General features: G+C 38.7%; 1 protein-coding gene across 1 annotated transcript in view; it reads left to right on the top strand.

Annotated features, from left to right (window-relative positions):
• b4galt5 (UDP-Gal:betaGlcNAc beta 1,4- galactosyltransferase, polypeptide 5) overlaps nucleotides 1–26331 on the top strand; it is a 68506-nt gene that overhangs the window by 27926 nt on the left and 14249 nt on the right. Inside the window, exons 2-8 of the mRNA XM_057829880.1 lie at nucleotides 22822–22938; nucleotides 23012–23125; nucleotides 24009–24136; nucleotides 24695–24811; nucleotides 24937–25124; nucleotides 25215–25337; nucleotides 25699–25800. Of these exons, the coding sequence (XP_057685863.1) occupies nucleotides 22822–22938; nucleotides 23012–23125; nucleotides 24009–24136; nucleotides 24695–24811; nucleotides 24937–25124; nucleotides 25215–25337; nucleotides 25699–25800 (889 nt within the window). The remainder of the gene's footprint in view (nucleotides 1–22821; nucleotides 22939–23011; nucleotides 23126–24008; nucleotides 24137–24694; nucleotides 24812–24936; nucleotides 25125–25214; nucleotides 25338–25698; nucleotides 25801–26331) is intronic.

Here is a 26331-nt window from a genome sequence, read left to right as displayed (position 1 = left end):
AAAAGGTTAAAAATCTGACGAAGCTGGTGACTTCCCTGCCGATGTTACAATAATAATAATTGTCACTTTATAAAGACTGGCAAGTGGAGGTCTGAGGAGGATAGTCGAGAAAAAAAACAATCTACGGACATGGTCAAAATTTCGTTGGTCGTCGTGAATCATCTAGGTAATAATAAATTTTCGGTATACCGACCTTCTGTAGTGTATATCATTCCACTAATTGTGGGCCAAATCACTCTAAAAAGTGTTGCTCTTATTCGTTGATGACTCTGAATGCAGCTTGCAGAAGAATTTTACATGTCAAGGAGATTGGCCAGTGACACAGCAGATCATTTGGTCATGCCCCACTTAGACAATGTAGGCAGGATAAGTGCTTAAATGTATGTTTATTTAGCCAATACCCAATGTTGCCCACACTAACCTACCTCTTCTGCAGATTTTTTTTTTTCTTTTTACACGGCATAGGTAGCTGTTTATTTAAAAAAATCTCTGGGCCTGACGCCTGGTGTAGATAAAATGGGTCTCCATTTAAGAATTGAAAACAAAGGAATTGACATCATCACCGTCTTTCGTGTAGTGCACCATCACCATCTTAAGCGTGGCAATATCGCGTTCTAAACAATGGAAGCGACAGTATTCACTCTTAATGTTTCTGATTTTACATGTGGAAGCACTTGTGAACATGTGTAAACATGTGTTAATTTCAATACAGCAATACCTCTTTGTCCATACATGTATGCCATCCCCATTTTGTGGCATCACCGCATTGTAAACAATGGACGTTAATGACACAGATATGACTTAGCTGCTCCATATTTTACACATGGAATCACTTGTGAACATGCGTACTCATTTGTTACTGACAGTATTTGGTTGAACACGTTACAGAGTAACATGTAACTGTTAGTATAGGGTTTAATCTCGGACCCGGCAACGGAATCCCACCACTTGGAAAAATGATTAATTTCTCTCAAAAGCACCTCTTCTCTCAATGGCTGCTTTTCCAGCCCAATCAGGGCCGACCTGTCAATGTCATAATCACATGGTCAGTAGTGGTGATTCACGTTGTATGTGTCATCTGTGTGGCTACTGGCTTTTATTGCAAACTGGTGTTAATATGTTGGTGAAGGATCTCATGTATGAGTGTTGTAACCGCTGTACTGGCAGCCAGCAACCAACCGATGGGGAGGGTGGTAGGCCAGGGATGTCTAGCCGAACAGACCAGGGCTCAACCGGGACACGGAGGCCGTGGGGTACAGGGTACCGGTAAACCGCACTGACGATGACGCAACATCTGAGGCTGGCTCCTTTCCGCTGTACAATTTCAGGTTTAGCTTGCAGCGGCGGGGGGTCCTAAATGCTCCTACACATCATTGGGGCCAGGTATGATGGTAGGTGTGAAATACCCTGTGTAAAATTTGTCCTAGTGTCGCCGTAGCCTCATATTCTCAACACAAAGGCAGTCCTCAGGAAGCAGAAAAACAACAGCAACAACCAATTCAAATATTCATTTTATTTTTTTTTTGTCTGTGATGTAATTCAAACATTTGCTGGTGCCAAAACCAAATTATTTACCAGAGAAGCTCATGGATATGCTAAGAATTCTCCACCATTTGTAATTGATACACTGATGATTTTAACTTGCAGTCAAGAGTATTTGCTTCAGTGGTGAATTAGTACAAAACAGTTATGGAGTGTGATGTTTGATTAAACAAAATTGTTTCATTCAGTCAGCAATTCAGTACCATGAGATACTGTGATCATGATGTCAGTTGATTTAAAAAGACAATGAAAAGAGAGGGTGACGGAAGGCTGGATGCTTTAGATAATGGAAATTATTTTTAATGAATGAAATTGACCATTCAGGAGGAAATGGGAAGCTGAAAGAGGGGGAAATGAGAGTTTTGAAGGCTCTCAGGAAGCAGACCCGATGCCAGGGACTGTGATCTCATTTTTGGACTTTCAAACCTCTCAAAAGGGACATCTGCTCAGAATATCTGTCGTTTTTCTGTTCAACTGTAAACCTTATATCACCCAGCCAATGTTTTTAATAATCATGGTGTGTCTGAATTTCTTTGCCCATTGGATAGCTGTTTTTATCCCTTGAGTCTTTACCTGAACACATTGAATACGAGATAGAAAATTCAATGACACAGTGCTCACCCCTTCATTGCTATAGGTGGGGATGCTACTTCTTTATTGGTGATGTAGGAGTTTCCACTTGCTCTGTACATCTTGTAGGGTACATGGGATAACATTTTCATTGTTGGAAAGAGGTTATTCTTTTGTGGTTTTGGTTTGACTTAAGGAAAAGAACATCAAGTTTCTTGAGTGTTTCAACAAAATATGAAACATTTGGTACTTAACATTTTGTGGCTTGCACTATGCGCCCCAGCATCTGCTGACCCTCTCCATCATGGTCTACCACTTCGTGGCTGAGTTGCTGTGGTTCCCAAACTCTTCCATTTTCTTATGATAAAGCTTACACTTGGCTGTGGAATATTTAGGAGCAAGGAAATTTCACGACTGAATTTGTTGCAAAGGTGGCATCCTATGACAGTTCAGGGATTCCCCTATATTCAACAGATTGTGGCGCACCGCCACACTAAAATGAAAGCCGCCACGCCTGGCAAATGAGATGTATTTTATTTATTTATTTAAATAAAAAAAATTTTTTTAAGGCCGCTTCAAACTAGCGGCAGCCGAGTGGGAGGAGTTCAGCGGACACCTATTCATTGTGTATTGTAGCCTAATGTTCGTAACTATGCAGGCCCCCCCTTAAGAGACGCAAGGGGAACGAGTAGGAAGAATGGGAGAACGAGCGAGATAGCGAGAGATAGCGGTCGCATGTTGTAGCAGCCCGCTGTTATTTTGTTATTGTTTTTCTTTATTATTGTTACCACAATAAAGTGGGTAAGCAAATACAGACTTCTCTCCTTCTTGCCCATATCCGGGGCATTACAATAATTTGGATCGGACTTTTCGGCGAAAGTGAGCGGTGGACGGCCGTCTAGGACGGAAAGCAAACTTTGACTAACTTGCGCTGAGAGACTGCGGAGAGGCGGGGCCCAAAATAAAGCCTTGCTCTATTTTCAGAGCGTTGGTCACAGTAAACGATTTATCAGTTCAAGCAGAGTAAAATGATACATATTCACGGTACAAGAACGTCGTTTCTGTGTCCATCGATTGGTAAGAAAAGGCTGTTTGTACGAGTGACGTGTGGGCGCTCCCGTCAGGGGGGACATTTCACGTGGAATGGCTATTTTTCGGCACAACACCGGCGCGTCAACTTCAGACAATTACGGCTGACGAAACTTTGATAAATGCGCCCCCCCCCCACCCAAATTTCGCGAGCTCTGGGACACTCGAAAAATGACTTTCATACCTCTCCTTGCTAAGTTAATGGTACCTCGACGTGCCTTTGTGTGGAAATTTAGTTTACGAACAACGGGGGGAAAACTATTCACCTTCTCACCGAATCAAGTAAAACTCTTTACACGGCTATTAGAATTCCCCCAGTGCTCTAAATGGGTCAGTTGACAGAAGGACTGTTATTGTTGTGGTAATGTAGTACTTATGAGGGTCAAATAAAAGGAAAAAGGAGGACTACGACGGTGGTCTGCAACCCGCGGCTCTCGGGCCGCATGCGGCTCTTTAGCGATGCTTCGGAGCTTTTTTTTTTTTTTTTAAATGGAAAAAGATGGGGGAGGGAAATATATTTTTTTGTTTTAATAGGATTTCTAGGAGGACAAACATGACACAAACATTCTTTCAATTCATTAATATTGTAATGAAGTTAAACTTGTGGTGGCATAGTACAACAGAGTAGTCACGTGGTGCGTCATTCTCTATAGGATCCACTGCAGGGATAACAAACATTTAATCATGAAGGCTAATTACGTATTTCTATAGTAGGCTAATATAGCTAGTATCGATAATTATAAGGCTTGTAAAAGGCTTTTAATTTTTTGTGGCTCCAGACATACTGTATCAGTTTTTTTTGTGTTTTTTTGGGGGTCAAATATGGCTCTTTCAACAGTTTGGGTTGCCAACCCTGAGTCACTACGAGATGTAAGTCGTACTATTGCCACGAGAAAAAAAGTCGCATTAGTACATCGGGTAACGTAGCTGTAATCAGCTACGCATTTTACATACATGTACTGTAGCTGAGAGGTACAACATTAGCCTGGCTAATGAAATATTTCAAATATATCTTTGTTATGGTTCTTCTTGGGGGAAAAAATGAAGGAAAAAAAATTCGCTGTGGCACGACATGGTGAGGCTGTCCGACTCCGATGCAGCCCACCACCACAGCTTCAAAAAATCCTAGGGGAAACACTGCAGTTCCACGCTGGAATTGACTTAGCTGTAGGTTATTCTTTTGTGGTTTTGGTTTGACTTAAGGAAAAGAACATCAAGTTTCTTGAGTGTTTCAACAAAATATGAAACATTTGGTACTTAACATTTTGTGGCTTGCACTATGCGCCCCAGCATCTGCTGACCCTCTCCATCATGGTCTACCACTTCGTGGCTGAGTTGCTGTGGTTCCCAAACTCTTCCATTTTCTTATGATAAAGCTTACACTTGGCTGTGGAATATTTAGGAGCAAGGAAATTTCACAACTGAATTTGTTGCAAAGGTGGCATCCTATGACAGTTCCACGCTGGAATTGACTTAGCTTCTGAGAGCGACCCATTCTTTCACAAATGTTTGTCAAAACAGTCTGCAAGACTACAATAGCTGCTTGATATTATTTTTCAATGGGAATTTTTGTATGTCAAGAAAAAAAAACTACTTAGCCCTGTGTGGAAAAAAGGTGTCTTTTTTTAAATCATAAATTTAGTGTGCCTGATCACATATTGGAAGGAAAGCTGAATTTTAGTGGGCGCACCCAAGGCTGATTTACCTGCTGACTGATTAATCAAGGAATGACATAAATAGAACATGTGTCACAGATTAAATTGACCAGATCGCAAAAACTTGATTATAGAGCCCTTTTATCAACACCATTAGAGTGCCTGAAGCACTTTACAGGGTCACATTCACCCATGTATTGTCTTTCATTCATTTATCTTCAAAACCGCTCATCTTCACGAGTGTCGTGAGTTTATATACTTTAATAATTTAAATATGCCTGGTGGATATGATGTCGCAGTGTCATTAATGTTTCATCACTTTTTAAATCAATGTGTATTTCATTTATTCATGAGTTAAAATAGACTTCTATTTGGATATTTTAACATATATTTGCTTCTTTTTTAATCCATACAAATTTCCTATTCTCTTGGGAATTCACTGTTTGGTACAGCCACAGATCATGCTCCACTTTTGGATGGATTGAGGCATGTACAATTTTATGAAGAGGAATTGTGGTTTCCAATCTGATCATCCAAATGTGTTAAACCTAGGGGTGCGCGATATCCATTTTTTGAAACTGATACCGATATCGATAACTTCCTGCTCCTCAAAGCCGATACCGATATCGATAACCGATAATAAATATAGAATTTTAAAATGTATATTCACCTGAGTTTTTGAACACCTGGAGGTTTAAAAAAAAAAAAAAAAAAAAAACTAGTGGTGGACTCAACATAGATTTGCCTTTGACCTAACCATTTTTTTAATGATGACATGAACATTATTATAATGAACAAAACAAAGACAAGAACAGTCTCGACTTCAAATAAAGTGCCAATATTTATTTTCTGAAATATAATTTGAGTCAGTCACGATCAATTAGTCAATATCATTGAAGATGTGTTCCCTGAACGATGAGCACTGAACTAAAACATAAACCCAACAGGTATTGTGTCTTGTCATCAGATAAAAACATTTGGTGCTACAGGACTACACACTACTGTAGTGGTCTTGGTCCATGAAACAACTTTCTAACCTGGAAATTATAGGACAGCAAGCCTATCAATAACCAAAAGGCATCTCAATAACTTACTAACTTATAACTAACACTGTAAAATGCAAACATTATATAGTAAGGTTCATCACTCATTCCTCATGATCAAAAATATGGTCGAACAAAAAGGATTAATGGCTTGCCTTATAACAATCCATATAAACGGCAGTGAGTGTACCCATTTTCAATAAAGCATGAGGTTTCTTCTCTGCATAGTACGAAATCCTTGTCCAGCCACTGCACCGTCATACCAAGCATGCTGACAGGACTAACATTACACATCCATATGTCTGTGGTGAAACTTCCAAGTATGGAAGCGTGTGGCAATCTCATCATACGTTGCCGGTAAATATTCGGCTTGGAATGATAAACCTGGGCTTCAAATGACAAGGTAGCCGCCTGAATCCTATGTCTTCGACGGGGGAAAAGGATGGTAACGCCATCATTTCTGTGATTGCTATAGCACGCGGTCATCTTTGTGAAACTTTTCAGATTCATTTGCAGCTCGCGCATCCTCATACTCTTTTAAAACACCATCGAAGTGATTGTGATGTTTTAGGTGGCTTATTGTTGTAGCTCGACACTTTTTTTCCCTCCTCGTGGAACTTCGGTTTTGCATTTGTTACAAATTGCGAGTGAAGTGTTTTCCACTGACAATTTTAAAAAATCCCACACTGCCGACACCATGCTTTTTTTTTTTTTTTTGTAAGCACACTGCCGTTGTTTGAGCATTACGTAACTGAAGGGAGCGCTTGATTTGTGGCACAACTCCCTATTCTTCTCCCACACAGTCATTGATACATTGGACTGGCAAAACAGGAGTGGAAACGAACGCACACATCCCAATCTGCGGACACCGTGCCAAAATAATTATACTGTATATTATCGGGCCTATTAATAATGTTATTGTATTTATTGGGATAACGTCATAATTCCTATTATCGGACCAATAATTATCGTGTACCTATAGTTCCACTATTTTAAAAGGTCTGTTTCAGGTCTGTTTTTCATAGGTTGTATGCCATAGTTTAGTATTTTTTTGTAAATATATACATATGGACCGTGACTCTCTGTGCTGAGTGCTGCCAAAGTTTCAGAGGAACTCTCATGATCCACTTATGACAGTCATGAGACTACTATTTACTACTACTTCCTTTGTTACGTCACATTAGCCGCATAAAAGGAGAAATACTTTTACTGGACTTTTTCGTGACGGTTGTCTTATGAGTAAATCTATTGTCAAGTACCCCTGTGGCATATTCAGATTTTCAAGTTTTCCAAATGAATTAAGTTTCATAACCATGCAACAACAAATGATTAAAATTCTCATTGGGGTTCAACCACAAGTGCTTTCGTGAACAAGATGGCACAATGTATGACTGATACCCTAAAATGTCTCCCCGAGCTCTACAAGTGGCCATTTAGACACATGCCAATGTATTTAAACTTATTTCATCTTTACATAAGTAATGTAAAACACTTTTAGGCAATGTTCAGGCTCCATGCTTTTTCTTCTAAAATGTGTGGAACAAAACACAATAAGTACATTACTTTTTAAGCAGTGTTGTTTTTTGGCAGTCCTTTTAATTTTAGTCTTCGTCTTAGTCTTTGGAGGAAAATACTGGTACTTATTAGTCGTAGTCATATTATAGTCATTTCAAAATGTGTTAGTTTTAGTCTAGTTTAAGTCAATGAATATTCAAACAAGTTTAGTTTTAGTCTAGTTTTAGTTGAGGAAAACTCCCAAAATTTTGGTCTAGTATTAGTTGACGGATACACAAAGTTTTAGTAAAAAAATAATGTTTCCAACCATTTCCAATGAACATTGACAGACAAATAAACTTATTTTCACAACGCTGGCTTTATTTTGGTGAAATTTGCACAATCCATGCAATAAATTAAATTCCTGGTGTGCAGGGAGGTAGAAGTCATATGTTGCTTGCAACTTTTCAGGAACTTGACGACGTAAACAACATGTTTGGAACTTAAAATAGACCAAACCCTGATAACTGTAAAACAATACAGTACTAATAACCAACTCCTGGCCCACTCAGAACAAGTCCAAATTGAATTGCACTGCAATAACTCAACTGTGGAAGCAGGTAGCCCAGTACGTACAATCTAAAGCGCAAGCGCATTTTCTTTGGCACATTGTTCCAACGAGTCTGGCTTGTATTTGGACACTGAGGCAAAAGCTGCTGTTCTAGACAACTGTATCCTGTTGTTGTTCTTGTTCTCTTTAGGCATTTTGATCTCAGGGATTTGGATGGGAGAGCAAAGCATTTACAAATCCAATTAAAACATTCAGCATGATATACACGACAAGAGTATCTGAATATCTTTTTACTGTCGTATGCAAGTTTTAATTCAACACATATTGGCTAGACCATGAAAAAGACAAATGTAAAGAGGCTGTAACTGGCCTGTTTCGTGTTTGTTTTATCTTAACTCATTGGCTGCCATTGACGACGCTAGACGTCAAAAGTCATTAAAAGTGGGAGGGTTGGCAAAGAATGTTAATATTCGCCGCCAACCTACAAACTGTCTACAAACTGACAACTTCACAGGGGATGGCTGAAAAGAGACAAACGATTGGACGTCGATTACCGTCAATGCCACTGAACGAGTAAACTATCAATCAAGAAAAAAAAAAAATTGGGGTCCGTTTCAAACTGTTATGAATGTAGCACACAGCAACCTGCTTAATAACCAGAAAGACGTTCAGCCATTGTTTGTACACATATGCTGCATATGTTCAAACCTTGTATAGCTCAATTAAGATTTGCTGACATTTTATACCTATGGGGAACAGCAACACGTCTTTACACTATGTTTTAGACAGTCCAAATACAGGTTAAAGCGCATGCCGCGTGATCAAATTTGGCCAAATGTTCTCCCAATAACATGATGTTAGCAGGCTGGACATTGTTTGCTTTCAAATGATTAATATTGAGGTGGCTGCAGCTCAACGTTGCATTCGTAGGAAGAATTGACGGAGAATAAGTTGTCTTTTAGCCAAAACTTGCCGTGTTTAATTTCCATCGACATGCGGATACATCCTCTCTCATTGCTGTCTTCACAGGCAATCCCCTAAATCAAAGTAATCAAAGTCAAACACAAAGAAGTAATAAAAGTAGCACTTTAGACAATTAAGTCCCATCCTGCCATCTTGTGGCGAAAAGATAATATGTCAATAATAACAAGCAATAGGAACATTATTTCAACATCAACTGAGGACAAATTTATGAATACAAAACATTTCCTCCACCATTTCTCTCACCATTAACATTGTTTGCTTTCAAAGGGTTATTAGTAATAGCAGCGCAAAAAAGCTAAAATATTAGCCAAAACGCGGCACTCTATTTCCACCAAAAATGTGGAAAATACATATTAAAATGATGACGGACCATTTGCCCAATAAAATTATAGATCTATGATATCTTAAAATGACTTGTAACAACTTACCTTTGCATAAATATCAGCGTGTCGAATATTGAGGTGGCGCTTCAGATTCGCAGTATTAATGTGGCCACACTTTTCACCTTGGTCTCCTATGGGGACAGTGCACTGCGTTCTTCTTTCGGTCGGATTATAGTTAAAATGTGACCGTAAATCGTTGTGCCGTTGCAACTGCCATTGTTAAATGATGTTGTTTAGATCACAGCTCATGTGTACTGACTCGGGAGAAGGTGGGGGCGTGCGCAAGTCACCAGAATGACACAAAACACTGCTCGGAAACAGGCAGACGAACTACGAGCACAAAAAAAAAACCTACATGCACAACTATCAAATGTCACACATTGTGAACATATGACAGGTACGATGGCGCATTTTTATTTTGTTCTCGTCTCGTCAGACGTAAATTGGCAATCTTTTCGTCATGTTACAGTCTACCAAGATGCATTTTCAGCTCGTCGTCGTTAAGTCATCGTCATGAAAAAAATTGTTCGTCAACGAAACGTTTTCATTGACGTCGTCGTTGACAAAAAACACCGTTTTTAATTCATTTATCCCAACTACAGGTAGTCCTTGGGTTACAACGTACCTGACTTTGCTGATCTCGACTTTACAACGCCGGAGTCTGTTTTTGTTTGTTTGGTTTTTTTTTTTTTTTTTTTTTTTTATGTTGACTTTTGGTGTGTGATGCATGTTTTCTTTTTTGGCGCAGGAAGCGGAGAGCAGGTATTACGAATAGCAGGCGAGTAAGACTTCATGTGCACAGGAAGAATAATGTATTTGCGTACACAAAGAAGAACACACGCGCACACACGAGGAAGAGGCATTTGCTCCCCCGAAGAGACTGTGCAGCCGAGTGAGCGAGAGAGGGGACAGATTACAGCTGCAAGCCAAGACATTTGTTGCTTGTGAAGCATCCACAGAGGCAACACCTGTATAAGACCCCTTTTGTACTGTTTATTGTGCGTTTTCAATTGTGCTCGAATACTTGGGGCAAATTTATGTGATTGTTTTTGATGATGTGCGAACCCTAACTGATACGTGCGAATCGTTTGTGTGGATTGTTATTGCTGTATCAGCAGCTGGTTATCAATGCAAATTTGAATTGCTGTTATTGAAGATGAAATTGAGTTAATATTGTTTTTTATTTTAGTTTCATCGTGCGAATGTTGATGTCATGAGCAGCTGAATAAAATGAGCAAACCACACGGACATTTGACATCGTCATTTAGGAGTTTAGCTTGCTGTCTTGCCAGGACTTGGCTCCAAAATCTTGGCGAGGGCAGAACAGTATTCGAGCTAAATCGCCAGCGTAGGAAGGGAACTCAACAATTATTTTATTATTATTATTTTAGAATGAAGGTATAAGACAAGGAGTGGTATTAGCCACGACTGTCCGTGTGCACTGACGTCATCAGTATCTTTACCTCCTTCACTGACAAATATATTGGAGCATTATCGGCATCTACTGTTTCATCGTACGGAAGTCAACTGTCACCCAAAACTCACTTTTGCGTTGTCAACTGTTTATATGGTGAGGACAGGGGCGCGTTTTTGAAGATTTCAACTCTGGACAGCGTATTTTTTATTTTTTTTTTATTTTTTTTTTTGTAGCTTATTCAGTCCCCCCCAAAACGGCGTCGCTGTGTAAAGATACAGAGCTTTCTGGAAAAATGATTGCGTTAGCACGCCCGTTGCCATTGTCATGTAAACGGTCCTGAGTCTGCAGTTTGAACAGAAAAATTATGCATAGAAAGCATGACTATACAATGTACATGAGTCATAGAAAACGTGCGTTTTTACATCGATCTATATTTGTGCACGCCCATGTGCATGTGAGTATATCGATCCACTTCCTGCTCAGGGTATCTCGACATCGCTTACAGAAGGTTAAAGGAGGCAATAACATGCTCACCCCTTTCAGCAAGATTAATAATTGTTCATTTGTTCCTGAAGGTTGTATATTTCATGTGGTATATTTCATTGCGGATCATACGATTTATCTTATTGTGAGATTTTAAAATGGGTGGGGGCAAAATATACATATGCAAATTCACTGTTCATTGAGGACATTGACACTCATTCTGCTCCTCTTCCTGGGTGTCTGTGGGCGTCACTGATATGGAGTGCCACTAAAAATGGCCTTTTTCTCAGAGTGACAGCTTTAATCTCTGAAAGCTAGAAGTGTATGTACAGGGAGTGCGCTTGTGTCACTGCCTGTGTGCACACAGAGAGGAAAACTGCCTTTCAGCGCTTATCAGTGAGCCAGCAGAGTGGGGCCGATCACCTAACACTGCTGAGCTATCAATGTGGAGTTAATTGCCTTTCACAGGCAAAATGGAGGTGGCTGGTGGGGGGTTGGGATGTTGGGGTTAAAATTTTCCCCCTGGTTTGGCCTTTTCTATTTTGTTTAACCCTTGTTACCGTTCAAATTGCTGTGCCTTAGCCTCGAGTTGTCTCTGTAAGGCGGCAACTAATCATTTTGAATTATTCAATGGCTACAAATAGGTTTTTACACATGTTGGAAATTATATTACATAGACAGCAAAGGAGCAAGATGAAGAGAGGAGCAGATAGGTTAAGAGTGGGTGCAGTTAGAGAATAGGTGGGGGGTGGGCGGGGTTTGGCATGTGGACTATGTGTTCTTGTCCAAGGTATAGCATACAAGGTCGTTCAAGGACTGCTTTCATGCTTGATAGGATACGCCTTTTTTATGAGCAGTGAGGACTGGAGTGTAAATTGTTTTCTAATATCGTTTAGTCAATCGTCATGTGATACAGTGCAACCAAAGTTTTTGTAGTTATTCCCTTTAAAAATGTCTGCTGAATCATATAAAAACAAAAATATTTCATTGATAATAGGGCTGCAGCTGTCGAATATTTTAGTAGTGGATTAATCGATGGACTGGTTAGTTCGAATAATCGAGTAATCTGATAAGGAACATGAAAAATTAAAATACCTGAGCTGAGCCTCAAACAGTATATAAAAAAATTAAAAAATGAGGATCTATGTACAACAAAAGACCAATTGGCTAACTTACATAGAAAAGGTCCGCTATCTTAAATGCTATAAAATCCTAAAGTTTCTTTTACAATGCTCTTAAACAAATGGTTCAGACAAATATTCCCACAAAAACAAAAATATACCTATAAACTAAATTATGAATGCATTAAAAAACATTAGCTCAAACAAAAACTTAGCTTACGTTGGTCTTAACAGGGAGCAGTTGGATTCAGCCATGTGAAAAGAGGCAGACCAGAGGGCAGTGTATCCATCCTAATCAATAAAACTAAATACAAACACTTTCAAAATAAACATTACAGCGCCACTTTAATTAAACGAATCCTCGAAGCAAAAAAATTTAATTCGAATATTTTTTTCTAACCGAATACTCGAGTTAATCGATTAATCGTTGCAGCACTAATTGATAATAACGATCTTCTTGCTCAACAGGTTGGAATGATCTTTGACCCAATCTTACTATACCGGCAAGATTGGCCATTGCTATGCTGGTTTTGTTCAATTTTTTTAAAAATTATTATTATTTTGGTTTGCATTTTAGTTGAGTTCAGTTCCTTACCAGCAGTTTGGCGCTTTCATCAGCCCTATGGTGAGGTATTTCGCATTCTCACTGAAAAATCAAGCACAAAAAACCTGTGCATTGGAAATGCTCTGGATGAACATGCGGGTTGATGCTCACTCAAGGAGAAACAAAGGCACACTGAGTCACTAACTCATGGGAGGCTTTGTGTGGGTGCTCATTTCCGGGAAATGACTAGCTGAGTTATACGTTTTTGGTCATGGATGTACTACAAGTAAACATTTAGACAAAAAGAGTCATCAAATTGAATCGGACAGAAACTATGGCAAACTAAAATGGGTCTCAGAGGTAAAATTGTACATGCTTTGACCACAACCCTTCAGGAATATGTGTGCAGTAGAAGCAAGCACCTTTTCCAATCTTGTATGTCTGGTACAAGTGGCCCTGTATTGTTGGCTGCCGCATGTGCATCTTCTGAATGCCAGCTCTCTTATGTCTAATTTCATCTGTCACTGTTGGTAGCTTCCAACGCCTAGTACTCACCATTGCTTCATTCCAATGAGTGCCACTTTGCAGTGTATGGTAGATTATTATTAATGTTATCCGTCTGTCTCCTGTATGATTTTTCCTGCAACCTCAACCCAAATGGAGTTGCTGTCTTTTTGAAGAGAGAAGACCATAATGTTTCAAGGAAAACATAACAATGACCAGGGCTTTTTTAATATACAGTATTTATATATTCAAAATGTTTCTTTCCCCAAGAGGTGAGGTCACAATGTTTCAAGGAAAACCTAACCTGTATAGTCACTAGGAAAGGACATTATAGCTAATTCATGGTTTAATTGACCATTGGGAATTAGGATTGTGTGGCATTGTTTAATCATAGGAAAATATAAAAGACTCAATCGCAGCACTAAATGTTGATGGGCTGTGAATAGAGTGACTTCATATAGGCTAACCAATTTGGCATGTCAAAGAAGTCAATATGGTGTTTTATGGTGCTTTATCCATTCCTTCTCAGTACCTCTCATTCACATTTGATTCTAGTTCACCCAGTATACTATTTCTTTCTCTCTGTCTTTGGATTGTTCCTAACTGTCTGGGTGGAAACTCCTACCCCAGCTTTTTTTGTGGCCATGAAATTTTGTTGAACTAATTCATTTTTACCGGAGAAGGTACCAACCCACTTTACTACTCTAGTGTTCCATCCTTTTAAAATCATCATCAGCAATGACTGGCGCACGCAAGCTATTCACATGCTGTTATATCTCACCCAAATCCATATTCATAATATACAAACTAGAATAACGGCCCATCTCTCGTATTTTCATCAACATATGTTTGGCAAGCATGGAAGGAACACTTACTGTATATCAAAATAGGTTGGAGGCCTGCAGGACCGGATCACACGCCAGAAGTCTGTGAGCAATTTTCCATCATATGGCGCCACAAATGGTCATCAGTTGGCGAGATTGTATGCGTGCATGTGTGTTTGTGAACTAATTCAATTCAATTAATCAATTAATACGTTTTGCCTTTTAATAATACTAAGATGTTTTTAAAGTCCAGTCATTGTACAGTTGTATTTTAAATTAATAGAATGAGTTTAAATGGGAAATGTGCTTAAGTCACTGTATAACTACAAGTGTCTAGTCCTGCAATCTTGGCACTTTGTACTGAACAAGATGAATTTGTGTAAATGGTAATACAATTAGCAACGATGAGTCACATTCAATAGATTTGTAGCTTATCAATATTACTCACAAACACATGGACTTGCATTAATCCAGAGGTGTGCATCAGGTTGGGTTTGCTTGGTCTGGATTAGTGGCAGAGGGATTGTGCTGAATTTGAAATTCAGAGGACGTGATTCAGCTAAAGGAGTGTTGCGTTACCATGTTGTTACCAAAGAAGAAAACAAATGTTGAAGCCAAACATTTTTTTAAGGAGTTGTGGCCAAAACATCATGTCCTCTATATAGCTATAGTTTTGATTCACTACTTTAGTAAGTTAGTCAATGCATTAGGCATGTTCCAGTATGAAATTCTGACGGTATGATAATCTTAAACCAAAATATCACGTATTGCAATCACAGCTCTAAAATGTGTTACTTTGAGATATCCATTGAACAGGATTTTTATTTTTCAAAACATATGAGCAATTTGGAATATAAGTATAATGTTAAGTTAATGTTTCTCAACACAGACAGTTACCAGAGAGAAAATAACACATTTTACCACCGCTAGACACACTAAACACGCTCAACACGCTTAACTCAAATAGCTGCTGGGCAACGTTCATGACAATGTTTACTAACCTTTAATTTTGTATAAATCCAAAATCACATTGGAGGTATTGCCTCCTCGGCAGCCACACTCCGCTAACATTTTTTACAAGTCAGTTGGCATCCTCCTCTATGCCGTGGCCGTCTGTAACTTTTTTGTAGGTGAAGTATTCCCATACGAGCAATTTTGTTTTCTTCAAGGGGGGAATAAATTCAGGAGTTTAACTTCCTCCAGCTATCGTGACATAGCAGACTCACTGACACTGAGCAACAACAGGTGGGGGAAGGCTGAGCCTTGCAGCTGCAAGCGAGGGATTTCCCCCTGCATTTTTGGGACATAAAAAATAGCTAATACTGTTTGGACGGTATGACAGAACATTTTTTGCAGTTTTGAAATGTGACGTTTTCATCCCACAGTATATCTTGAAACCGGTAATTGGCACATGTATAAAATCCACCGTGTCATGTTGATGTGCTGGATGTTGAGTTTCACATAAGGGACAGAAAGGGTTTAAAACAGGTGCCAATTACTGAACTTTCAACAAATAAGCATATTTTTTTTCTCTGGCTGGTGTCGTAACCACTGTTAATCCCTTGTGTCACTTATATTCATATGGCAAACCTGTCATAGTCAAGGGAGGCATCCAGGCAGCAGACAGGTGTTGGCATACTTTTACTCTTTTCATAAAGGATGCACTGCTTGGTTATGAATCACTCTGTGAGGTTAAGGCTGGCTCACCTCCTTTTTCATTCCCCTGCATTCATGCTCTCAGTCTTTAAAAGCAAAGACAACACATTTATCTGATGTGTAATAGTGAAGAGAAATGTAAATAAAAGCCAATATCTTCTGGAAATGGCAACCCATAGAGATTTTATCAATGCCGGCACTATTTTAGCCAAAATGTGAGTCTCCTAGATTTGCCCATCCTCCTTGTAATGTCTATAATTCTCATTGTCATTACCAATGTGTTTGAATCCATCACTATTAATGTGCATGGATATAACTGACATCAATTGTCACAGCAATGGCTGTGCTCATAGGCATTTGTCATTTTTTTGTTTAACTATTGTTTTCTCTAGAGTTGTCCAATAATGACCTTTTAACAGATAAATGATATCCCTTTATTGCCCAACTCCAAAAATCCAATATCGATATCAAACCGATACAGATATACAGTATGTGGTTGTGGTCTTATGGCTGTTATGGATATTATAACCAATTGTGTTGTGATGCCCCACTGGATGTTTTAACCCTTTAATGCCTGACCCCAGAAATAAACAGAAAATTCATTTTTTGTTGTTGTTGTTGTTGTTTTTTTGTTTGTTTGTTTTTTGAAAGCTATATGTGGTCCTTAAGCATAATGTTAAAAAATAAAAATAATAATATGAATAAATAATAATTATTAATTTGCATAAATGTTCTGTAATTTGTATCATAAATGATACATTAAACATTACTTGCCGTTCTCGTGGTAAAAAAAAAAAAAAATTAACTAAATGAGAACACAATAAGGTTTGAAACAAAGTTTTTTACTCCAATTCGTACTGGAAATGCTTGTATCAAATGTCATACATTTGAAAAAAAATGTAACAATTTAGGCAACTAGTAGTACAGAATAATGTAACTACATTTTACCACAAATTTAAACAAAACGAAATATACACGTCTCTAATATACTACCAAACTCTAATGAATATAAAACAGAGGAATAATATAACTTACAAGCAATGCTTTCATAAGGCACAACCAATGTGGTGAGATGGCAAGAGCTGCTATGGTACATTGGCTTCAGACGTTAAGTCTTCCATTTAGCTTTCTATGAGCTCACATCGACATATGATTACGACAGCAGAAAGTTATAGAACTTATCAAATCTAATTACACCTAAGTGCCAACAGGAGGTGACAAATCACCAGAAACACAGGTAGGCAGGCAATAAATGGACATGACAGCACTGCCATATGCATATTGACCCAAAATTGATAATGAAAAAACTATGTCGATATTATCCGGTATCATTTTAAAATGTTTTTATCAGTCGATATTATCGGTAATATCGGACAACTCTAGTTTTTTTCCATTGTCAAAAGTCTTAAAAATTCACGATTTGCCTACTAAAATACTCTGACCAAACTCGAAAGTCCTTTATAGTGGGTGTTATAATTTTCCTTTAAGTATTAATTTATACAGCATTGCAATTTAGCTCACTGCACATAGTGATGATGTGAAAGTGTGAAGCATTCCATGAACTACTTCTACAAATGCAGCATCGGTTTTGCCTTTTTCCTGTTTGCTTGCCATATTTTCCCATAAAAAATCATCAGTGACTCATCGTCAGTAGATGAATTTGTTTCACCAAACAAAGGGGCTCATTGCAATCATTATGACAGGAACTAATAAATCAATTCAAGTTCATAATTTCATCCTCTTCATAGTTGGGTTTTTGCTGACTTGTGCCCCCTGCCCTCATTATCACTGATTAAAATTCCACTTGTTGGCTCCTTGGAATGAAAGTCAAGTTGTGTGTCGGGAAATTCTTCTCATTAAAGGCAGAAAAGGATTTCAGCAGCAGTTTTTATTCAGCTTGGGGACAGTTTGTTTTTTTTATGCTAGCCTTGGTATTCTTTAGGTTCATGGTAATGTTGTTGCAGCTATGTTTATCAGAGCGCAAATATGAGGAATGAATAATGTTTTAAAGCAGTAGTTGATATTTACCCATATGGACAATTAAAACAATACGTTTACATACATTTTCATTGTGTTATTAATATAACGTCATCTAAAAACATTTTCATTAAACAGACTGACTTTTGAAATCATCATACAGTATCATCGTCACATGAAATCAGACAAAATTATCCAAAATCATTTCTATTTGCTAAATGCATGAATAGTAAGAAAAGGTCTTTTTTCGTTTGTGTTGTGTCAAGATCACTATTCCTGTAAAGTAAAAAGGAAGCTGACCTTCGTATGAAAAGTGGTTGTGCAAAGAATCTAAATTTGCAAATCCCAGATTTCTTTAACATAAAATAATGTTTAAATACAGAACATGACCAAATTCATGCAGTGGGGCAAATAAGTATTTAGTCAACCACTAATTGTGCAAGATCTCCCACTTGAAAATATTAGAGAGGTATGTAATTGTCAACATGGGTAAACCTCAACCATGAGAGACAGAATGTGGGGGGGGGGGGGGGACAGAAAATCACATTGTTTGATTTTTAAAGAATTTATTTGCTAATCATGGTGGAAAATAAGTATTTGGTCAATAACAAAAGTTCATCTCAATACTTTGTTATGTACCCTTTGTTGGCAATAACGGAGGCCAAATGTTTTCTGTAACTCTTCGCAGGCTTTTCACACACTGTTGCTGGTATTTTAGCCCATTCCTCCATGCAGATCTTCTCTAGAGCAGTGATGTTTTGGGGCTGTCTTTGGGCAACACGGACTTTCAACTCCCTGCACAGATTTTTCATGGGGTTGAGATCTAGAGACTGGCTAGGCCACTCCAGGACCTTGAAATGCTTCTTACGAAGCCACTCCTTTGTTGCCCTGGCTGTGTGTTTGGGATCATCTTCAATGCCCTTGCTGATGGAAGGAGATTTTCACTCAAAATCTCTCGATACATGGCCCCATTCATTCTTTTCTTTACACAGATCAGTCGTCCTGGTCCCTTTGCAGAAAAACAGCCCCAAAGCATGATGTTTCCACTCCCATGCTTCACAGTGGGTATGGTGTTCTTCGGATGCAATTCAGAATTCTTTCTCCTCCAAACACGAGAACCTGTGTTTCTACCAAAAAGTTCGATTTTGGTTTCATCTGACCATAACACATTCTCCCAGTACTCATCTGGATCATCCAAATGCTCCCTAATGAACTGCAGACGGGCCTGGACGTGTACTTTCTTCAGCAGGGGGACACGTCTGGCAGTGCAGGATTTGAGTCCCTGGCAGCGCATTGTGTTACTGATAGTAGCCTTTGTTACTGTGGTCCCAGCTCTCTGTAGGTTATTCACTAATTACCCCTGTGTTTTTCTGGGATTTTTGCTCACCGTTCTTGTTATCATTTTGACGCCACGGGGTGAGATCTTGCATGAAGCCCCCGATCGAGGGAGATTATCAGTGGTCTTGTATGTCTTCCATTTTCTAATAATTGCTCCTACAGTTGATTTCTTTACACCAAGCGTTTTACCTATTGCAGATTCAGTCTTCCCAGCCTGGTGCAGGTCTACAATTTTGTTTCTGGTATCCTTCGACAGCTCTTTGGGCTTGGCCATAGTGGAGTTTGGAGTGTGACTTAGTGAGGTTGTGGACAGGTGTCTTTTATACCGATAATGAGTTAAAACAGGTGCCATTAATACAGGTAACGAGTGGAGCCTCGTTAGACCTCGTTAGAAGTTAGAGCGCTTTGACAGCCAGAAATCTTGCTTGTTTGTAGGTGACCAAATACTTATTTTCCACTCCAATTTGGAAATCAATTCTTTAAAAAATCAAACAATGTGATTTTCTGGGGGGGTTTCACATTCTGTCTCTCAATGTTTTAGGTTTACCCATGTTGACAATTACAGGCCTCTCTAATCTTTTTAAGTAGGAGAACTTGCACAGTTGGTGGTTGACTAAATACTTATTTGCCCCACTGTATGTGTTGCTGCCATTTTGGGACAAATGTAATATCAGTTATACCCAACCTCCTTTGTGGAGGTATCTTTTGGACTGCCAACCAGGATGTGTCAAAACGCCAAAGAAAGCTGGATGCTTATTAGTTTCGGGTTGGGTGTGCAAAATAAAAAAGGCACATGACTTTCCTAACTCGGATAGTTCGAGCGACGAGTCACAACACCTTTATTTGATATGGTATCATGAAGAAAAATGTAAATTAAAGCCAGTATTTTCTGGAAATGGCCACCTGTAGGGGTGAAAGAGATTGTATCAATGCCGGTACTATTTTAGCCAAAATGTGAGACTTGTCCATCCTTCCTCATGATGTTAATTATTCTCATTGTCATTACCCATGTGTTTCAATCCATCACAATTTTTGTGCGTGAGTATAACTGAACTCGTCACAGCAATGGCTGTGCTCATAACCATTTCTCATTTTGTTGTATTTAACTATTGTTTTTTCTCCAGTGTTGTCCGATAATGACTTTTTAACTGATGTCATATCCCTTCCTATCGGATAACTCAAAAAATCTGATACCGATATATGCGGTCATGGACAGTATTATGGCTAATGGTATTGTGATGCCCCACTGGATGTTTTAAACCTATAATACCTGACCCCAGAAATGATGAACACAAAATTGAGATTTTTTTTTAAATTTGAAAGCTTTATGTTGTCGTTAAACATATTGTTTAAAATAATTCAAAATTTTAAAAAAAATTATAATTTGCACATATTATTTGATTTGTTTTCCCGCAAGACGGCAGCATGGTATATTTTCTTGTGAGATAAAATCAACATGGGTTCCAAGAAGGTTATTGCAGGTGGTGGAAAAATGTGACATTTACCATTGAAGTTATTTAGGAAATGATAGAAAAATATGAGCGTGGCGTGCACGTCAGTGAATATTTCTACGATCTTGACGGTCCTTAAGCAGATGTATCCTCCTCCACTCCAAACGCTGTCTCCTCCGCCCTCCGTTCGCCAGTCTCTATAAGTTAAGGTGACAATGAAAATTTCCCGCTTTATTATTATTATTATTATTATTATTGAAACATCGGCAAGGAAGTCGCCTGCCTCATCAAGTTTTTAATCATTTAATTCCGAACTTGTGCAGCACAACACGGCTACTGTCCACCTTAGCCTATGCCGACAACAACATAAAAAGAGAAAGCAAAAATTTCCTACTCTTCCGCACCTCTCTCACTCGCTCGTCAGTCGCACGGTGCGTTCAGCAACAGCATACAAAACAAAACCACCACATTTGAACCTAATTCGTTACATTATTAATATATTATTCCAATTTGTATTCATAATTTATTTGTTTTGCCATACATAATTGCTATTTGTAATTGTACCTGCACTATTTATTAAGGATTTAGCGTAGGTTTTTTGGTTAGAACAAATTAAATTCGCATTTAGAGGTTCCACTGTACTTATATTACACTGCTACATATCAGTAACAAATATTCTGATGTTTGTGCACTTTTTGCGATAACTTACAATGTTAGCAGGCACTGTAAGTGCACAGTACACAAACGCTGATAAACATGACATAGGGCTGGGCAATGGCCTATACTTATGAGGGTAAATTGAGCATATTTACCTTGATAACGATAAATGACAATAAAACATTGATAGTTATAATGCCTGACTTCCAACCCAACCTCTGCCCTGCTCTCATGGCCACCCAGACCACTTGTCCTCGGCTTGGCTTGAATGGATGGTGGCGGTCAAATCACAGCCCTCCTCTTCGCACAACCAAAAGTCAAATAATGTGGCGTGCTGGCATGGCCTTCCGATTGTCATTTTTCCAAGTTAAAACTGTTTATGAAGCAAACATAAACTAGATGATGGAGAGCACACTAGTACAGCAAAGCTACAAGTTGGGAGCCACCGATACGCCATACAGAACCAAAGTAAGGCAGTATGGCTCAACCTAAAGCTACAGGAGTTGGACAGAATACAAAAAGGATTCTTTTTTCTCAGGCAAAATCCGAGTAGGTATATACAACTACTTGCACAACACATGTAAACAACATTGCCATCGTAAATGCTTAGAAACCCCTTTTTAAACCAACTGTGGTCATGAGATTTACACACAGGGCAGTAATATGTTGTGGAATTGCTTAGCTGCATCTGGCACACTGTGTCTTGACTCTTCAGGGTAATGAAATCACTAGACTTTCAATGTACTTCAACAGAATAATGAGCCATGTTACAGATAAAAACACCTAAGAATGGCCAATTGTGCTCTTAACATGTGTGGTGGGAGCTGAAACATTGCATTTACAGTAGAAATAATCACCATACAAACCTGGGAAGGGTTGTTTTTAGCTGCCGTGTCAACATCGGTTTTATCTCAAGATTTCATTTTTTATGCCTGGCAAAATGGTAATAAATTAACCCCTAAAATCAAGTATATAGTACAGAAACTGTTATGGAAAAACAATGCCAGACAAGGGTATAATGGAGGTGTTTACAAACTGTTCCACAAAGAGCCGCGGTAGGTGAGAGATTTCTTTCGAACTGTACAAGAGGACACTTTCCACCAATCAGATGTCTTAGAAGTGTAATCAGTTGACTGCAGGATTTCAGAATTTCAACAAAAACGTCATTGGTTAAAATGTATATGTGGGATCGGTTGGAACAAAGACCAGGATTCACAGCGGTCCTTCAGGATCAGTTTGGAGACCCCTGTTTTTAGCCCATTATTTGCTATTGTCAATCAGATATTTTATCGCTGACTAATGGCTTAAAGAGTGAATTATTAACAACCTTAGGAAGTCAAGGAGTAAGTGGTAAAAATATAATGGCTACTTTTACCTATTAACTTTAATTATAGTGTCAGACCTGAGCTCTGATAGATTATTGGAAGTTTTTGCAAGATTCCAGTCTTCTTCAAATTTGCTATGAATAAAGACTTGGATACGGAGTATTAACTTGAATGTCCCTTTCTGTATTCACAGTGAACGAGTACTTTTTCATGGTCCAAGCCAGAGGGATCCGCATCAGAGAAAATGTGAAGAATATCGGTGCTCAGGTCCTGGAGCAGGTGGTTAGAGGTGCTTACAGCAATGGCACAGGTAAAAGAATACATCTTGCTAGGAGTCTATTGATCGTACACAAACAATAGCTGATATGAGTTCCTATTCCCAGATTACTCATATGACTTCAACATGAGTGAGAGTGATGCTCCTCCCACTGCATATCTTCCTGGGGGTTTTACGTATCTCCCCTCACAAGTTTGCCCTGAGAAGCTGCCTTCAATGAGTAAGTTCATTGTTGTTATTTTTTCCCTTTATGCATATTTTATTCACTTGATCTTGTGTTGCCATTTATATTATAGCCCGGTCCTGCTGATGTTCAAAAATATATTCTTAATATTATTTTCATTTTTAGTTTGAAATTTTGTGTTATGGAGGCAGTTATTGGAATTGTCTATTAAGGATTAAAATGTCATTATTGATACGTCTTATTTTTACACACATGTCCCAAACAAATATATACACGTCACAGTATAATTATGGAATGAATTTCCTCTCTTCAAAGTTTAGATGGCTGCCATTATTAATTTCAATGGACTGAAATAATTCATTTATTCATTTTTGCCACTGCTTTCTCATAAGAGTTGCAAGGGTGCTGGAGTCTGTCATAGCTAACCATAAGCAGGAGGCAAATCTGCAAAAACTGAAAATTTACTTGCCAATATTCAATTAAGCTGCTAAGTGGTGTTTACATTTTTTTGTGGGCACCAAATTTGGGCTACCAAATTTTCAAAGTAAACTGGAAGAGTCTAGTGGTGTCTAGTAGAAATGTAATAAAGTTATTTTTTTCTTTTCAAAAGTCACTTGGAAATATTTCCCATGTCAGTCTTTCAAGGAAGAAAAAACACTTTTTTTTTTTTTTTTTTTTTTTTTTTTTGCTGTTGGATAGAGGTAATGGCAATTTAATTTCAATCCAGTTATTTGTACAAATTTTTAGTCGGTAAACTGAATAACTTCATGTGGCTAATTATGCTCATGATCTCTCAACTGAGAAAGTGATTTACTCACATTTTTCCTCCTACGTGCTTACCGCACTGTTGGTAATCACTAACGCATGTAGCTGAGATTCAAATAATAAAAAACTTGTCTTTTTTGCCCTACAAACACAGAGGGTAGGTTGGAGGTGAATATGAGTGAAGTTTCACTAGAGGATGTGGAGAGATCTCTGCTGCAGGACGAGTCTTTTATGGCCCCAGGAGGCCACTGGAAGCCCAAAGACTGTTTACCTCGCTGGAAGGTATGTCACTACATACTGCAGAAGAGTGGTCGCCAAAAGGCATTCATTAGATAAAGTATCCTCAGCAGGGCCCATTTTTCATTTTCGGTTCTGAACCCAGACAAGTTGAAAGGCTAAAAAAGACTCTAATATTCTCATTCATCCTGGCCATGTTATTTTCAGGGCATGACCACAAAGAAAGATGGACTGTTCTAGTTGTCTTAGCTATTTCTCCATTGATTAAACTGATGTACTCTTAACGTACTGCATATCCAGCATTTTTATATGCTGTCTTTCATTTGTCCTGTGAGTTTGCCCTGAAAAACAAGGCTTTATATTTGCTCTCTCATAGACCAAACTTACTATCTGATCTAACAATAGGCTCTCAGCGTATGCTTTGTTCATTTTCAATGGCAGTTTAAAATACAGTTCGTGTAAAAACAACAACACACCTTTCAGTACACTGGCTGCCCAGCTTCATCTGTATTTCATTGAATGTCAGATGTCATTACACAAATGAGATTTCTTTTCTCCCGTTCCAAAAGCACACGTAAGCTTATGTCTCTTTTGTCACTTCAGGTGGCAATCTTAGTACCGTTCCGGAACCGACATGAGCACCTGCCTATCCTCCTGAGACATCTGGTGCCAGTGCTTCAGAAACAAAGGCTTCAGTTTGGCTTTTATGTCATAGAGCAGGTAAACACACGCACACTTATCTATTACCATCTTCACCTTCAAGACCACGAAGCGTTGAAGTGACCCTTTCACAATGATGGGAGACATTTTTTTAATGGCTTCAATGTACCAAATCTCCTCTCCAGGCTGGCACCGAGACGTTTAACCGAGCGATGTTGTTCAATGTGGGCTACAAGGAGGCCATGAAGGATATGGATTGGGACTGTCTTGTCTTCCATGACGTCGACCACCTCGTGGAGAATGACAGGAACTACTACGGCTGCACGGACATGCCCAGACACTTTGCGGTCAAACTTGACAAGTACTCATACATGTGAGTCCTAATTCTCTCTCCTTGAGGGTCTCTAATAAGTGTATTCCACGCTTGATATTCATTTTAAATACCTCTAATTGTTTCTCTAAGGCTTCCGTATAATGAGTTCTTTGGTGGTGTCAGTGGCCTGAAAGTGGGACAGTTCGATAAGATTAATGGATTTCCTAATGCGTTCTGGGGCTGGGGAGGAGAAGATGATGACCTTTGGAACAGGTGAGAGCACAGACGCAGTCATATACAACATTGTCCTATCAAAGTGTGCATCATTATAACACTAAATATGTCCAAGAGATGGATGAAGCACCTAATCTGGTTATGTAGTTTTTTCCTTTCGTTCATCTACCTTTGTCACACAACTTTGTCTTTCCAACTGGCCTGTGTGAATGCAGCTGTGAACTCGCAACAATCAGAATAGACACACTGGTCTTTTATTATAGATTTAATAGTTAATTTTACTTGTACGTTCAAGGCTAAGTTTTTTGTCTGACAGGCATTCTTTGAACAAATGGTAATTAGTGTCACCAATGCAGCAGACCAGACTTTATGCATCAATGAGCACAAAATCTATTTGTAGGGTGCTGTATGCAAATTACACCGTGAGCAGACCACATGGAGAACTGGGCCGCTACATGTCTATTCCACACCATCATCGCGGAGAGGTCCAGTTCCTGGGAAGGTCAGTGCTACTGATTGCTAAACTTATTCACACACACACACACACACACACACACACAGTCACACTCTCTAATTGGAATGAAGCTTAGGCTCATGTGAGCCAGTCACATGAAAAGCCCAAGCAGTGACTTTAAGGGAATTCTAACTTGTTTAAAGACTTTGCATGTGACATACTTTACAACCGCTCAGGGACAGTCCTCGCTGCTAAATTTCAAGTTGCAAATTCTGTGTCCGTCATGTTCTAAAATCTTTTAATGTTTTTAACTTATCCAATCCCAGTCACCCCTTCAGTACCAGCAGTTCTAGTGGATTTTGACATACAGTATATATACCAAATCTATTAAATAAATTCCCCTCTTTCAGCAGGAAAAAAAATTGCTCTCTTCCGTTCTTAAGTAAATCACAGATCATACGTAGGTAGGTTTTCAAAATTTTAAGTGCTCCTCTTAAAAAATGGAGAGAATGATTTTTTTTTAAAATGAAAACAAACATATAAAGCATATACTTTTGTATTCTTTCTTTAGACCTCTAT

This window comes from Corythoichthys intestinalis, chromosome 2 (genome assembly GCF_030265065.1).
Source record: "Corythoichthys intestinalis isolate RoL2023-P3 chromosome 2, ASM3026506v1, whole genome shotgun sequence".
Lineage (NCBI taxonomy): Eukaryota > Metazoa > Chordata > Actinopteri > Syngnathiformes > Syngnathidae > Corythoichthys > Corythoichthys intestinalis.
This window is presented reverse-complemented; position numbering and strand designations above follow the sequence as displayed.